This window comes from Calypte anna, chromosome Z (assembly GCF_003957555.1).
Source record: "Calypte anna isolate BGI_N300 chromosome Z, bCalAnn1_v1.p, whole genome shotgun sequence".
NCBI classification, from domain to species: domain Eukaryota; kingdom Metazoa; phylum Chordata; class Aves; order Apodiformes; family Trochilidae; genus Calypte; species Calypte anna.
This window is the reverse complement of record NC_044274.1, coordinates 24335727-24352587: the sequence shown is the minus strand read 5'-3', so window position 1 is coordinate 24352587 and position 16861 is coordinate 24335727. Positions and strand designations below refer to the sequence as shown.

The 16861-nt window shown below is 45.1% G+C and overlaps 1 protein-coding gene across 2 annotated transcripts in view; it reads right to left on the bottom strand.

Annotated features, from left to right (window-relative positions):
- TRABD2A (TraB domain containing 2A) overlaps positions 1-16861 on the bottom strand; it is a 91314-nt gene that overhangs the window by 14821 nt on the left and 59632 nt on the right. For both annotated transcript variants that reach the window (XM_030467369.1, XM_030467370.1), the window contains exons 3-4: positions 11433-11579; positions 9110-9284 (exon numbers count right to left, since the gene is read on the bottom strand). In XM_030467369.1, the coding sequence (XP_030323229.1) occupies positions 9110-9284; positions 11433-11579 (322 nt within the window). The remainder of the gene's footprint in view (positions 1-9109; positions 9285-11432; positions 11580-16861) is intronic.

Here is a 16861-nt window from a genome sequence, read left to right as displayed (position 1 = left end):
GCTCATGGCAGATTTGAAGTTTCCATGATGCATTCTGAATTCCCACCAAAGTTCAAGTGCAAATTGACATCTCATTTAAGTGGGCAACTTCCATATTCCCATGGCTTTGGTTTGGTTTTACAGGTATTAACATGTATGCAAGATGAACAGCACTGTCAATTATTTTAACAAACACTGGTGACAGGTTCTTTCTGCAATCTGTTAATTCCCAGAGATAACAAATCTTGTTCCTCTTGCATAAATTCCCACCCAAAAATGTCAGATTAAATAGCATATTTCAAGAAGGAACAGCAAACAGCTCTACATGGAAACATCACCTAACACACCATACAGCACAGAGAATTCAGCACACTTTCCCCTGGATATCTGTTCCTGTTTTTAAAATTATTTTTTATGACATAAGGGGCAAGGGAAAAGACATCACACATGCCTGAAAACCCAGTACACGTGGCATCTCAAGTTGACACATAACTGATCAGCTTCTCATATCCCAAGGGTTGTCTTAAAACCTAGAGAGGCTGGAGAGTGCCATTTGTGAACTACAGCAGACTCTGGGCTAGCCATAGGTGATAGTAAGTTCACTCCCTCTCGTTCAGGAATCTAAGACAATGGATTACATACCCATTTTCAGTTCATATAGGGTCAATTATGCATCTACAATGATGTGCAAATCCTCCTTCTGTGTGCTTTGGATTACATGCCAAACATCTGAGAGTTGATTTTATTTTAGTGATTATTAGTTAACTCAGCTGCTGGGAGGAAGATAATTAACATCTGGAACTCCTATTGCTATTTCAGACACTGGTTCATCAGTCTATTCATAACAATTTTTCCTTCTGGAAGATCTTGCAGGGGTGGCAGGGGGGTGGATAACGATTGGAAAAAATCCAGCCAGCTCCTGAAGTTTGAATCCATACAGTCAGAGTAATGCTAAATAAACACATTTTTTAGTTCATTTAGTACTTAGCAGAACAGTAGGTGAAGGTTTCAGCATCATCTTTATTAGCATTAATGGTGCCTTACCAACATTCACTATATTTTTAAAAGCTTCAGAATGATCTTTTTTCAGGAGAAACAAAGGAAAAAAGCTCTGAGAGAAAAAGGAAATTTGACATGACATGAAATGACAATTAGTCATTTCATCCACAGGGCATCCACAGAAGGTATCTTAGATCCCTCTGTACTTCTTATTAATGAGCTAGAATTTCTGGAGATCCTCAGCTGTTCACAAAGGCAGGGGAGACTGAAAGTAATTTAAATATGCATCCTAGAAACTCTGGCTTCACCTGAGGCCTTGCCTTTCATAATAAAATCAGGTTCTCATGCCACTGAGTATGCTTCCTCCTGCACAAAAACCCCCAACATGCTCTTTTTATTTTTTTCCTTCTTTTATTCTTTGCCCCTTTCAACAGAAACCATAAGTAAGCTAAAGCAATAATTTCAAATTCAAGTGACCATGCAGAAGCAAAGTGCATCTAGAGCTGAATCTGGTGAGAAACCGTAAGGGAAAGAAGTAATGCTTCTACTGATAGTTCAGCAGTAAACTGAAGACCAGGCAAATGTCAGCCCAGTTCTGAAGGAAGCAGAACAAAAAATACAGAGAAGGCCAAGGTACTCAGTGTCATTGCCACTTTTCTTATTGATAAAACCAACCTTCAGGAACCTCAGGTTCCTATGACTAGAGGGAAAGTCCAGGGCAAAGAAGGTTCACCATGGGTAGAGAAGTAAGGTTAAGGAACATTCAAACAGACTACACATATGAAGTTCTGATAGGATACAACCAAAGAAACTGTGGGAGCTTGCCAGTATCACTGTGAGGTCATTTTTTATTATCTTCAACAGGTTATGGTAACTGGGGAAGGTCCCTGAGGACTGGAAGAAAGCAAGTATCCCTCCTGTCTTCAAGGAGAGCAAGAACAAAGATCCGAGAAGCTACAAACTGGTCAGTCACACCCCTATTCCTGGGGAAGCTGATGGAGCAAATTATCCTGCAAATCATTTCTGGATGTGTGGTGAGGGATAACCACATGATTGGAACTGGTCAGTATGGATCTGCATTGAGGACACCTTGGTTCATGACATGAAATTGAGCAAACCACATACTGCACCTGGGCAGGAAGAGCTCCAGACACCAGGAGGGGTTGGACACAAATTGGCTGAACAGCATCTTGGTAGAAAAGGATGTGGTGTCCCAGTGGACATCAAATTGACCTTCGGCCAGCAATTTGCCCTTTTGACAAAGAAGGGGCTCCTGGGCTGCATTAAGAGGAGAGTTACAAGCAGGCTGAGGGAGGGCTCCAGCCCTGGTGACATACATTTAGGTCCTGTGTCTAGCTATGGGCTTCCCAGTTCAAAATAGTTATAGACATACTGGACAGAGCCCAGCAAAGGGCAAAAAGGACCACAAAGATGATGAACAATAAGAGCATCTATCATATAAAGAAAGGAGGAGAGATCTGGGACTCTTCAGCCTGGAGAATAGAAGGCCTGAGGAGTATAAGCCATGTATAAGTATCTGACCGGTTCTAAAACAGATGGAACAGAAATTCTGTCAGTGGTGCCTCAGGAAAGACAAGAGGCAATGAACACAAATTGACCTACAGAAAATCTCACTTGAATAGAAGAAAGAGCTTCTTTACTGTGAGAGTGGTTAAACAATAAAACAAGTTGCCTAGATAGGTTCTGGAGTCTCCATCCTTGCAGGTACTCGGAACCTGACCAGACTCAATCTTAGGCAAACTGCCCTATATTACCCTGCTTTGATTAGGAGGGTGGACAAGATGATCTCCAGAGGTGCCCATCAGCTTCAACTATTCTGTGATTCTGTGTAATTTTAGCAAGTAGACAGCACCCTTGTAAGGCCTGTGCAAGTGGTAAATCTCCACAGCATAGTAGGACGGTGCAGCCCTATTGTCCTGGTTTGGGCCAGGATAAAGGTTTTTCTGTTTCTGTACTTTTGCTTTTAGCTAAGTCCCTTGTAAGTAGTTGCATTTGCTGAAATTAACAGCAAGTTTCTCATGCAGTGTGTGTGCTTCTATGATTGATAACACTTGATGTTTATAGTTCCAGCCAGAGACTGGTATGCAGAGCCAAGGACACTGCTTTCCTCAGCTCTGAGGAAAACGTTTTACTGTCCAGGAGGATAAAGAGGTCCCACCTGAACCCTCCTTTAGGGAGGAACAGACAAGATAGATGCCAGAATTGACCAAACAGAGTATTCCATCCCATATACGTCACACTCAGTATAAATTTGAGGCATCACGTGGGCCGATCCAGATCTTTTCCTGCTTCCCTTCCTTCACCCGGCATCCTGGAAGGATCCTGTCTGTTCATCTGCCTGTGGTCCTGATCCGTGCCAGCCCATATCTGTGTGTTCCTGCCTCCAGTTCCCGACTGCTGCCGACTCCAGGAGTCCAGCCTGGACTTTCCCAGCCCTACAGCCTCGGTGGTGACGTGAGAGTTATTGGGGGAAAGGGGGGAGGAATGTGGTTTCCATTTTCCTGTATATTTGTATATATTCAGTAATTTTACCTATTTATCACTACTGTTTCATTAAAGTTGTGTAGTTTAGTTTCCAACCCATAAGTCTCTCTCCCTTATTCTCTCTCCTTTCTCTATCAAGGAGAGACAGATTAATAGAGAGCGTCTGTTATTCGGTTTAATTGCCGGGCCAGTGTTAAACCGTGACACCTATGTATGTCAATGTGTACCTTTTTGACAAACCAGAAATATGTAGTGTTTTCTAGCTGATAATCTGTGGAATCATATGTGCATCACTTCCTTTGGCTTAGCATTCAGATCCTGAACACTACACTTACAGTTCAGAGAAATTAAAAATGCATATAGAAGGAAGACTGCTTATGAAAGATAATAGCTGGCTTTCATAGAATCATAGAAACCTAGGGGTTGGAAGGGACCTCGAAAGATCACCTAGTCCAACCCCCCCTGCCAGAGCAGGGCCACCTAGAGTACCTCACATAGGAATGTGTCCAGACGGGTTTTGAATGTCTCCAGTGAAGGAGACTCCACGACCCCCCTGGGCAGCCTGTTCCAGGGCTCTGTCACCCTTACAGTAAAAAAATTTTTCCGGATATTCAACTTGAACCTCCTATGCTCCAATTTACACCCATTACCCCTTGTCCTATCACTGGTCACCACTGAGAAGAGCCTAACTCCATCTCCTTGACACTCACCCCTTACATATTTGAAAACATTGAAGAGGTCACCCCTCAGTCTCCTTTTCTCCAAACTAAAGAGACCCAGCTCCCTCAGCCTTTCCTCATAAGGGAGATGCTCCACTCCCTTAATCATCTTAGTAGCTCTGCGCTGGACTCTTTCAAGCACTTCCCTGACCTTCTTGAACTGAGGGGCCCAGAACTGGACACAATACTCCAGGTGCGGCCTCACCAATGCAGAATAGAGGGGGAGGAGAACCTCTCTTGACCTACTAACCACACCCTTTCTAATGCACCCCAGGATGCCATTGGCCTTCTTGGCCACAAGGGCACATTGCTGGCTCATGGTCATCTTCTTGTCAACCAGGACCCCCAGGTCTCTTTCACCTACACTGCTCCCCAGCAGGTCAGCCCCCAACCTATACTGCAACATCTTGTTGTTCTTCCCCAAATGCAAGACTCTACACTTCCCCTTGTTGAATTTCATCATGTTTCTCCCTGCCCAACTCTCCAGCCTGTCTAAGTCTCTCTGAATGGCAGCACAGCCCTCTGGTGTGTCAGCCACTCCTCCCAGCTTAGTGTCATCAGCAAACTTGCTGAGGGTACATTCTATACCCTCATCCAAGTCGTTGATGAAGATATTGAACAACACCGGTCCCAGTACCGACCCCTGAGGGACTCCACTAGTCACACACCTCCAACCAGATTCTGCCCCATTGACTACAACTCTCTGACTCCTTCCTTTCAACCAGTTCCTGATCCACCTCACTACCTGATCACCAGACCCATACTTGATCAACTTATCTACAAGGATGCTGTGAGAGACGGTGTCAAATGCTTTACTGAAATCAAGATAAACCACATCTACTGCTCTTCCATCATCTATCCACCTAGTAATTTCCTCATAGAAGGCTATGAGGTTAGTCAAACATGATTTACCCTTGATAAAACCATGCTGACTGCTCTTGATGACCCCCATGTCCTTAATATGCCTGGAGATAGCGTCAAGAACAAGTTGTTTCATCACCTTTCCAGGGATGGAGGTGAGGCTGACCGGTCTATAGTTACTCGGGTCCTCCTTCTTGCCCTTCTTGTAGACTGGAGTGACATCTGCTATTCTCCAGTCCTCAGGCACCTCTCCTGTTACCCATGACTTACTGAAGATGATGGAGAGTGGCCTAGCAATGACCTCCGCCAGCTCCCTCAGCACGCTTGGATGCATTCCATCTGGACCCATCGACTTATGGATGTCCAGATTACTCAGCTGATCCCTAACCCAATCCTCATCTACTATGCCAAACTCCTTATCTATCTTGACTACTTCTGGGGCTAAATGAATCTGGGGCTCATGCGGAAACCCTGCAGGAGTAAAGACAGAGGCAAAGAAGGCATTCAGCACCTCTGCCTTCTTTATATCCTCTGTCATCAGGGCTCCCAGCTCATTCCTTAGTGGGCCAATATTGCCTCTAGTGTTAGTTTTGCTAACTATGTATTTGAAAAAGACCTTTCTATCATCCTTAACCTGACCTGCAAGGTTAAGTTCCAAGGAGGCCTTAGCTTTCCTAATTGCCTCCCTACATCCTCTGACAACAGTCCTATATTCCTCCCAAGTGACCAGCCCCCCCTTCCATGATCTGTAGATTTTCCTTTTCCACTTAAGTTTTCCCAGCAGTTCCTTTTTTAACCATGCTGGCCTCCTAGCTCCCTTACTAGATTTCCTAACCATAGGGACGCTCTGATCCTGTGCTTGCAAATAGTGGTCCTTGAAAATTGACCAGCTATCTTGAGCCCCTTTATCTTCTAACACCCTGTCCCATGGGATTTCTCTTAACAGTTGATTGAGGAGGCCAAAGTTTGCCCTGTGGAAGTCCAGGGTTCTGGTCGTACTGGGTATTCTGTTCCTTTCACACAGGATCCTGAACTTTACCATCTCATGATCACTGCAATCAAGGCTGCCATTGACCACCACTGCTTCGACAAGGCCCTCCTTGTTGGTTAGTACAAGATCCAGCAGCGCTCCTCTTCTAGTCGGCTTGTCCACCATTTGCATTAAGAAGTTATCATCAATGCACTGGAGGAACCTCCTAGACTGTGAAAGGCTGGCTGTGTGAGTCAACCAGCAGATATCGGGGTAGTTAAAATCTCCCATGAGGACTAGGGACTGAAGTTGTGAGGCTGCTTTCAGCTGCCTGTAGAAGGCCTCATCAACCTCCTCGCCTTGACCAGGAGGTCTGTAGTAGACCCCCACAACTGTATCACCCACACCAGCCTGCCCCTTAATTCTAACCCACAAACTTTCAACTTGCCCCTCATCAGCCTCATTGCTTCACAATTTCTTCCATTGGCAACAGGAAGTAGGTCTGGCTTGCAACTCTATCATCAATATACCAAAAGGCCTGTCCACAACTAGGAATAAGTCTTAACCTAGTGGAGTACTATTGGCATGACAATCTCTCTTCCCACACTTTCCTCTAATTGCCACAAACAGACTTATTATTTCTTGAAACTTTCCATGCCTGCATTTCAGTGAAAAGTAAAACTCTTTGGATAGTTTTGGCAAAATCTTTTATATTTTTTCCTCTATGCTTAAATTATTTTCAAGCAAAAATAATTCCAGAACTTAGCTCTGACTGTGAATTTTTTTCAACAGAATATAAGGGGAGATTGTTGGATTTGTTAAAATGTAGTTATGAGCATAAAATATGCTTTGGACATGCTCCAGCTGACTTTCTTGTAGTGGAGAGCCCAAAATTCAACACAGTTCTTGAGCTGCAGCCTCACTAGTACAGGGTACAGGGGTGCGATAACTTCCCTAGTCCTGATGGGCACACTACTTCTGATGCAGGCCAGGATGCCATTGGCCTTCTTGGCCACCTGGGCACACTGCTGGCTCATATTCAGCCAGCTGCCAACCAATACCCCCAGGTCCTTTTCCAGTGAGCAAGCAGCTTTATTGCCACTCTTCCCCAAGCCTGTAGCACTGCAGTCACTCACAGACCATGACCTTGTTATATATAATAAGACAAAGATATGGTGGAAAGCATGAAAAGAGCACACCTGAGTCTTGAAGATGTGCACATAAGCCACATACGAAGGGTATTTGTAGAGACCCAAGGCTCCAAGCAACGCTACAGAATAGCAGTGTTGGATGAATTCTACCTGTTCGACTGGAAGAGGCAATCAGGGTTTGGACAAAGAAGGGGAAAACTGGAAAAAGGAAAATATGAGGAAGGAGGAAAGCAAGAAGACAGAAAGCCTGGAAGGGTTTTAGGGCTGTCAGGAAGGTGGCTGACAGGAAAGACTGGGAAGGATAGGACTCTGCACTGCTTCTGGGCTCTGGAGCAGAGTTGTGCACTTTAATGACAATGAAGACACTTTGGAGCAGAAGAGTAGGAAGAGGAGGAAATTGATGGGAGGGGAGACAAATGACACAGAAGTATCCTAAAGACATGCAACGTGTTCCATGCAGCTGCTGGGATGCAAATGTGTGTGCAAGGAGGGTAAGAGGCTTTCTTCTCTCAAAGGATGATGCTCCTAAAATAAGGCAGTTTCATCCACATTCATCCATTTGCATGGGCTGCTCACTGCCCAGCTGCAATAGTCACTGAAGCACCAACATCTGCTCCTGAAAGAAGACAAGCTACCTAAAACTGACGCTCAGGGCTGACACATGCTCTAGTCAGGTACATCAGTCCAGCAGGGACAAGTGTTATCAGTACCATAAAGCCTGAAAAAAACAGATACACATGACCAAAATCTACATAACCAGTGACAGCTTCACTGTCCTTCATGACAGAGACTTGCACAGAGAGGTGATACTCTAGAAAGATAGCACAAACAAAAGCTACAATCTTCATGCATGCCTGAATTGACATTATCAGCCACCTTCCATTATCTTCCTGACCTCACAAACAGGACCCTTGTTAAATTTGCAACAACAGCTCCCTGCTGTGAGGATATTCTCACAGACTTCAAATAACAATGCTTTTAGAATGCTGGAGTAAATATTTTCCTTGCCTTGTCTAGCTGTTCCATCCTCATCAAAACACTAGCCACTGAGACTAGAAAACACCACATGGATTGGTTTCAGTTATCCTTCTCTCCCAAGGACCATATGGTTCATGGTGGAGTGGATGTGATACTTGTCTGAGAATTAGCACTTGTCTTTTCAAAAAGAGATCCTCACTTCTTTTCCTCCTAGGAGCTAGAACAAAGAACAAAAGACATGGCAAACCAGTCCTGTTTACACCCTCCAGCCATCCCTATCTGAAGTGTGCGTGTTGACATCACTGAGTTGGATGTGCTGCTGGACGTACCCATGGATTCTTGTTGGCTGTTCACAAGCTAAAAATGGAATAGATTTTCTCCAGCTGGGTCCAATGCTCTGCTCCAAAGCAGCAGCAGAAAAGGTTTGCTCATAGATGTGGAAGCACACTGAAAGAGGTAAGGAGCTGCAGCAGGAACAGAAAGGTAAAATTGTGCCTTGCCTCTCCCCTTGCATTTATTGAGCCCCTTATATTCACAAGATTCACAGAGTTTGTCATGTTCTTTTGGATGTATTCTTGAAAGGTTTATTCAAGCACTCATGAAACATCCAACTTGCTGCCTTTCATTTCAGCTGCGTGTTGCTCCTGCTCTTTTGCCTTGGTTGGCCAGAGAATAAACATGTATGTCTAGGAGCTAGTTCATTTGGTATCTTTGGCTATCCATATAACAATTAAGTTTGCACCTAATAAAAACTGCAATCAATGTATATACTGTGAGCTCTTTGCATACTTAAGAAAACCACTCTCCTACACTGAAAAGATTTTCCTAGTATGGTACAGCTATCAGGGCAAAGCTGTATTTTGTGTACACCATGGTGAAAATACAGACCTTCCTCAAAGGGAACTATTTGTAAAAAACTTGTAATGTGGGGCACCTCAGCCACATACCAGCTCCAAATGCAAAGAAGAAACTCTTGTCCGGGTGCTCATCCAGCAGGTCCTTCACCCTCCTGCCCATCCGCTCATTCCTCTTGTAGATCAGCTCCTGACGGAAGTAGCTGTCTATCTCTTGGGCAGTAGTGCGTTCATGGGCTGGAAGTGTAGCATTAATGAAATTTGGGACCTAAGGTAGAGAAAGAACGTATCTTCATGTAAGGGCCACTTATTTCACAGGCAGGCATAATACCTAGGCATTTTACTGCAGCACTGAATGTGGCAATCACCTTGCCCCTCAAGGAACATCCAGTAGGCCAAAACACAAAGAAAGCTAAAAAATTACCGAGTGAACAACTAATAATCCATAGTGCTTCGTTTCTCTCAACGTATAATTTCATGTCACCCCACTGAATTGTTTATGATGCCAAGTCAATAAATACTCTCAATTTGCTACACTGTAGATGACAAATCCTGACTGGATAGCTGAAAAAACTAAATATTTGCTACTGGCTATCTTTAGCTACATACCTCTTCCTTTAATTTCCATAGGAATTACAACTAGAGTGATAATTATGCTCTTCTAAGAGAGTCTGACTGGAGTCAAGACTCCCGAGGTTGTCAAAGAATAACTGTAAAGTTTGAAATAGTGAAAAAAAACTTTCCCCAAACTTATCCCAAACTTTCCAAAAGCAGGAGGGCCAGATTTTGTCAGGAAGACAAGTATAACCACCTCCAGTTCCTCTCTCTTCAAGGTATGTTTTAAAATAATGCCTTTCTCCTATGGGGACCCCATCACAGTGCTGGCTGCATGCTACCCTGGCCTCTTGCTAGTGAAGAGAAACATTCATCTGGAGTTGCAGCCACCCTGGCTTCTTGACAAGTAGCTTTGATCATTGCAGCTACGGGAACTGTTAAGGAAAAGGGGTTATAAGTGGTGGTTTCTGGAAAGCAGAGCCACACAGTGAGGTGCTTTCCCTTGAAGGCTGCATTCAGAGCCATTCAGAGACTATTACCAATTGCTTCAAAGGGTTCTTAGCCCACAATGGGTCATCTACTGGGCAAGCATGGGTTCAAATACAATTTAAAGAGAAGTTCTGCTTATGAACATAAGCTGATAGTGTTGCAGAACATTACTGCTCAGTACCACTGTGAGGGTGAGTGCCATGCAGTGGATCTTCTCATGTAAGTGAAGGACACTTGCTCCCTCAGAGACTTGAGTGTCTTAGCAAGAGAGGTTCTTTCCAAGGACCTCAAGGCAATGCCAGCTGTCTGCAATCTGCAACACATCAGCAGAACAGTCATGCAGCATCCTCTGAGAGGCCCTGCATTTTGCATCTGTATGGATGCAAAGTACTGTGTAAGAGCTAAGCAGACCTGACAAGCAGGTTGCCTGCACTTGCAGGCTGGAGGGTGTGTGGGACAGGGAGGTCAGAACACAAGCAGATTATTCAGTGCTGGAGAAGCAAGGGCTAGATATGAGAGTATTTCCAGTCTGCACTGTATATATCAAGCAAAAGGGCTATTCAGCAGGGAAAGCCCAGGTACCAACACCCATTTGTTCCGCATTGCGAGGCTAGAGTCTACCCTTACACTGATGTGCACAAATTGCCAAGCAGCACCTCACAGAGAGGCCTGGTGTCTCAGTCTGAGGTTAGCTAATCTAACAGCCCAAACAGGCCAAACTGGTTCCTGCTGGGCATTTTCTAGTGCTTTAAAGATCAGAGCCTTGCATTCCACTGTGCTGCTTAGGAAACCGTCCCCCAAAACCGAGTCTTTGAGGCCTCAGGAGGTTTTCTTTTCCTTAACATTCAATCTAAAGCTACCTTTTCTTTGTTTCACTCCATTTCTCTTATTCAGGCCTTGCCCACAGTACACAATCATACTGAAAAGGGACATTAAAAAGCTTACAACTTGCCCAGCTTTACACAAGCATCCAAGCCATGAGTATATTTCGCATTCACTATTTGCTCAAAAGAGCCCATTGCTGCTCTCTGTTGGTGCTAAATTCATACATACCTAAGCTAGGATAATTCCACATGATCCTTAAGAAAATAAAGGACTAACTCATAGAGGCTTTACGCTAGACCAAACATGGCACTTGCCCAAAGGGAAAGCCAGGTGTGCCTTTGCTGCTTGTGTGCAGCAAGACAGAGGTGAGGTTGTGCAGACTCCTGGGACAAGAAGTGCAGGAAAGTGGACATGACAGGGACCCTGTGAAGTGCCCTTGGACCTCAAGGGCAAAGGGCCTGCCTGAGGAGAGACAAGAATGAGTGAAACAGCGGTTAGCACTACAAGTACGTACGTGCAGTACAAGAGCTGCAGTGGCCAGACTCACTTGAGAAGTGTCATGGTTGAAGATGATGGAGCTCAGGTCCCCACAGTTGTAATGCTTGATAAGGTCTTCTGTTGTATAGGGGATCTGGAAACTGCCTGCTCGGAGGCTCTCCTGCTGCAAGAGAGTCTGATTCAAAGCAAAGACCACCTGAGGAAGAGGGAGGGGGAGAGGGAGGAAAAGACAGAGTTCCTGGTGAGTTCTCATCTTGACCCTTGAGAAGGTCACAGACACACAGCTGACCACCGAGGGCTCTCTGAAGTTCCTCCTGCTCCAAATGTGCCAGTCCACCCAATGCCAGCCCATGCCTCCTGCAGCTCCAGAGATTCTCCCACCTCAGGTCCCACAGGCTGGCCCACAGGGAACTGAATCACCACCTGTTACTCCTGGAGGTTTTACCCAAGACAAGGGTAATATAGAAGATACAAAGGGGCATACTGAAACGGGGGCAATCTTGGGGCACTCTTACTCCCCTACACAATATGCCTGACCACCACACCTCTAGGGTCTGACATGCTCCTATCCCCACCTCAGCTGCCTACTTAAATGAAGAATGGTTCCCTATGCTTGCAGTTTCTTCCTCATCCACAAGGAACATGAATGCTCTTACTCCCCTTTCTGTGTCTACTCCTCCCACACACCCTGTTTATTTCAGGCAAAAGTGGATCTCCGGAGCAGGGAAGGATGGTGGCAGCCAGGAGACAACACAGGCGGTCACCCTCCCTGCGGGTAAGTCTGAGGACACAGCCCCACAGTCTCCTCCATTCCACTGCCTCTGCAGGCATGGCAGGATGACACTGCCCATGCTCCCTTGGCATTCACCTGAAAACGCAAACACTCCACTCCCCTTCACCTCAGACTGAATCAGCATGGCTGCCACAGCTCCCAGCCCCAGGAGTAGCAGCATGGCTGCCTCCTCCTTGACTGCCAAGGCAGTAGATCAGCAGAGGCCTCCTCCAGGTGTGGCTGCTTCCCCCCGCTCCAGCAGAGCATGGTTTTTCCAGGGAGAGCTGCCCTGCCAGCCGCCTTCCCCAACACAAACCCCACCAGAGTGGCCACCATCGTGAAACACGAACGCAATTTGGAGCAATGTCTGATTGACAGCAGCCCTCTGGAGCCAAGCAGGCAATGCAGCACCTCTGTATCCCTCCCTCACCACTCCAGACACTGCAGCAAGCATCTACGGAAGCCACGGAAAGGCAGCAAGCCAAGGAAGGACTTGGGGCAGAAAGTCCTGAGGCCAAGTATGGGATGCTGGTGGGCGCAGCTGTGGGACATAGAGCTGGTTACTCACCCATGCAGACAGCAGCTCTGTCAGCGTGTGGCAAGTAAAACACTGAGATCTCTTCTGAACAGAGCACTTAGTCAAGCTCTTTTGCGCACCAAGACTGAGCAGCTGGAACAAGCCTTGCTACTATAGATTGGCTTATTTACTAATTATTTCTAAAGGAAAGAAACAGAAAGATATTGGCTTGTTCTTGAAACACATTTCAAAAATTGCTCTTGGGAGGGTTATTCTCTAAACTCTGGTGATTCTTGCAGACTGATGAGGGCTCTGTGTAACTAATTCCTCCAGGATATTTGTTTCAAAAAGCATCACAAGCACTCTGGAACTGGAAATACTCACCAGCACCATGAAACTGACACGAGTAAGCACACTATTAACATACAGAAATTATGTGAACCAAATCTTGAGATTACAGGACAGGGCACTTGTCAGAATGAACAGGTGCAGTTTGTCCTCCCCCCAGAACAATCCACCTCCTACAGAAAGTTAACATGTGCCACCAAACTTGAAATCATGCTGTCCCCACTACAGCTACAGCTGCACATCTGGATTCAGACCACAGTGTATTTAGCAAAATATGAAAGCACATAAGTGAGCATTGCTCTGGAATAGTTCATTAATAACAACATCAACTCCCATTTCATGTTTTTAAAAAGGATAAGAATTTGATGCTAAAAACTCTGTCTGATTTTAAAAAATACCTGCAGGTAGACATTCAGGAAAGCTGCCATCTTGCACATCTACTTAATTCGGAAGTAAATGAAACAAAAATTGAAAAGACTTTATGTCTGAACAAAGAAATGTATGCAGGCTGGGGTTTATTTCCCTCTGGACCCATAATTTTCCATTCTTTTGCCTTCACTTCCCACACAGGGAAGTCCTTGTGGATGCTAATGACCAGATGAGATTCACTGAGAGACAAGGCAAATCTATGCTGAAAATGTGGGGTTTCCATGGCCAGGACTGCTAGTCATGCCAGGAAAATCTTGTATGTTCAACCAGTCCAGCCAAAAGCACTTCCATGGGAACGGCTTCTTTTGTAAATTATTTGACTATCACAGTAGCATCTGCTTGGACAATTTACCATTAAAGCAGTATGTCTCTTTCTAGCCAGTGCAGCATAAGGGAGTAAGTCCACAGAGGAGGAATGACCAGACAATCTCCCTACACAAACAGGAGTAAGACCTTTGACAGTCTCCTGAGCTGGGCAGGTAGCTGTGTGTCAATGTAGAGTAAGCACATCAAAGTGATTTTGCAATCTTTACTGCTTGATTTTCATCCAAACACAAACCAGCAAACGGTAACTGACTTCTATGGAGAAAACACCAGCCTGCTGGGCAAGATGTGAGAACAAAGCCAACCCTCCCTCTCTGCTGTACTCCCACAGCCTGCACTCCTGCTGTCGCTGGCTCTGCTTGCTACTCTCTGCTCCTCGCACATCTCTTCCCTCCTCCCTTGCAGTGTGCTTCAGGTGAAAAAGATTCAGTCTCTCTTTCAAACAGACCTAGCCTGCACAGTCAGGTTGAACCACACAACCACCTTCCTTCCTTGTGCCCAGCAAGCAGCCATGAGAAACCAGCACACAGTGAAATGCAGGCAGCTAAATAAATCTGTCTTAAGAGCACAGTTTAAAACCGCAATGACTGTCTGCAGTTATCAAGTTATTACTGCATGTTTACACAGGAACAGAGGAAAGTCACTCCTCCTCCTTTCATATTTCTAAACTAATTACTGGCATGACACCAAGCTGTTTTGGTGAGAGGCAGCTTTGGCAGCTCTCTGGTCTTTACTAAGAGTACATCTATTTGGGGTGGCAATGGGAAAGTGAGTACATAAAGAAATTCCAGGATGGTAGAAGCTGAAGGGCTTGCCTGCCCAGTTGGGTAAGCACAAAAGACCTTTGAGAGATGGTTCATGTTTCACCTCAAAAGAAAAATGTGTCCAAGCTCACTTTCCAAAACTCCTACAGACCATATTGACCATAACTGACAGGATATGGAACATTCAGGAGACTGGCATGGATCCCACAGCCTGGTTGGTGGTTTGCATGGCCTGTTTTTCTTTGGCACAGAGGACTACTGAAGGCTGCTCCCTGCTAGGTTGTACTTATCCATGGGCAAAGCTCTTCCACCATTTGGATCTAGACCTGCATTCTTTCACAGTGCATAGCAACTGAGAGAGAAGTCACACAGGGACCATCTCAAGCCACCCAGAAAAGGGACTTTCATCTTGATATTCTGAGGAAGAGAGGTGGTCTCAGGTCCTTGACCAACAGCAGCCCAAGTGCCTCTGCATCATCCTCAGCCACAGGCCAGACACTTAAAGCATGAAAAATCAAGATACAATAATAAATGGGCAGAAATAGAGCATCAATGCTCTTGACCAGCAGTCCCCCCTAATAAGTTATGGTGATTGATGCAATCAGATTTTGCACAGCTGGAGGGTGCTATTGCCAAAAATACTCTCAACGTCAGCTGGCCTGAACAGGATGGTGGCATCTGTCTGAGGGGGATCACCACACACCTACAGAACAACTACACAGGATTACAATTTGGCGTCAGTGTGTTTTCAGAGCCTCTCAAAGGAATGTGATAGCTTCTCTCCATTCTGTATCACTCATACCTTCTTAGAGGAAGTGTAACTCCCTGGTGGAAAGAGAAGGGGAGTGGGGCTAAAGAGGTAAAAGAGCTGTTTGCAGCTCCAGGTGTTGTTTAATGCTATGCCCTGGTGAGAAGGTTATCTTTGGTAAATAGCACTAGATAAACACTATTCAGGATCTCAATAGATGGAAGAATCCTGAGCCTACTTTTTTTAAAGGATTTAATTTGCTGAGGTAGGTCTTGCTCAGAGGCTGATAACTCTTATCTGTCACTATTTCTCAAAGAAAACATTAGACTAGGTACAAAGTGATACTTAAGGAAGACCACAGCCATGGAGCTCTGGCAGATCAGCTACCAGTCTTGTTTGCCAGATGTGAAAAGCTGAAGAAAGTCAATTGAGCATGAGAAGCAGGAACCAGATTGGCAGCTGATCTGCAACTGCTGTATTTGCTTGTCACAAATAATGCTTGTCTCCTGACCTCTGCATTCAGTCCTTCAATCCTTTCATTTCTAGTAAGTCCAAGGAGTGCTGACAACAGAAAAGGCTAAAGATAAATTTTACATTTTCTTTAATGTAAATAAATAAATAAATAAAACTCACTAATTTACACTGAGCTGAGATCCTCCAGCTGGTTTAGAAATCATGCATCTGTCTTCCAGGTATCTCTTGCACTGCACCGCATTTTACAAATTTCAATATCTTTCCTGTGTTAGAAGACACAGAAATCACTCCACATTCATCCTCCCTGCATAACTATTCTTCCTTACTTCACTCCTCCCCCTGAACAACTCCACCTTACTTGGCTCCATTAGGTGTATTCATACTAGCATCAAAGCATCTCCTGAAAAGATGTATTTGGAGAACAAAAGTAACAAGTTTATTAGAAAGGGATTTTGTCTTTCTCATCTCTCATTTCCACTGTGATCTCTCTGTCTTCCCTCAATCCTCTCCTTTTTTGTACTGTGGAAAAATCGATTAAGCTCTCTGGTATACATATTGCTGCAAGCCTCATTCTCCTCCTGGAGATTTCTTCAGCTGTCAGGAGACACTTGTCCCCTTTGGTAGCATTGTTGGAGTGGCCTGCTAGGCTAAGGGGGTGGGGAAAAGGAGTTAGAGTCCAGCAGATGCCTTTTTTATCAAAGACAAAAGACCCCCTGCCCTCCTCTCCACTTTGCAGTACTTTCATCCACACTGGATCAAAGTGCTAATCTGCATATGAAAAGAAGCTGGCACTATGTGCCTCAAATTAGCCTACTGCCACCCTGCTAGCCTCCAAGTCTTCCCAACAAAGGCCCTCACATCTGTTCCATCATTTGCCTCATCTTCTTTTGGGGGGTTTTTTTGGCCTTTTTTTTTTTCCCCCCCTCTTTGCTCTCAGTTTTTGAGGGCCATTCAGCTCCTTGAATTATAGTCGGGGGGAGCATCTTCCTTGCACTGGGATCGTTCAGCCGGACAATTTGCTTTTAATTGTCTTAAAGAATCACGGGCTGGTTTGGGACCCATTTCAGCAACTAACTACATCCACTATGGCTTCCATTCAGTC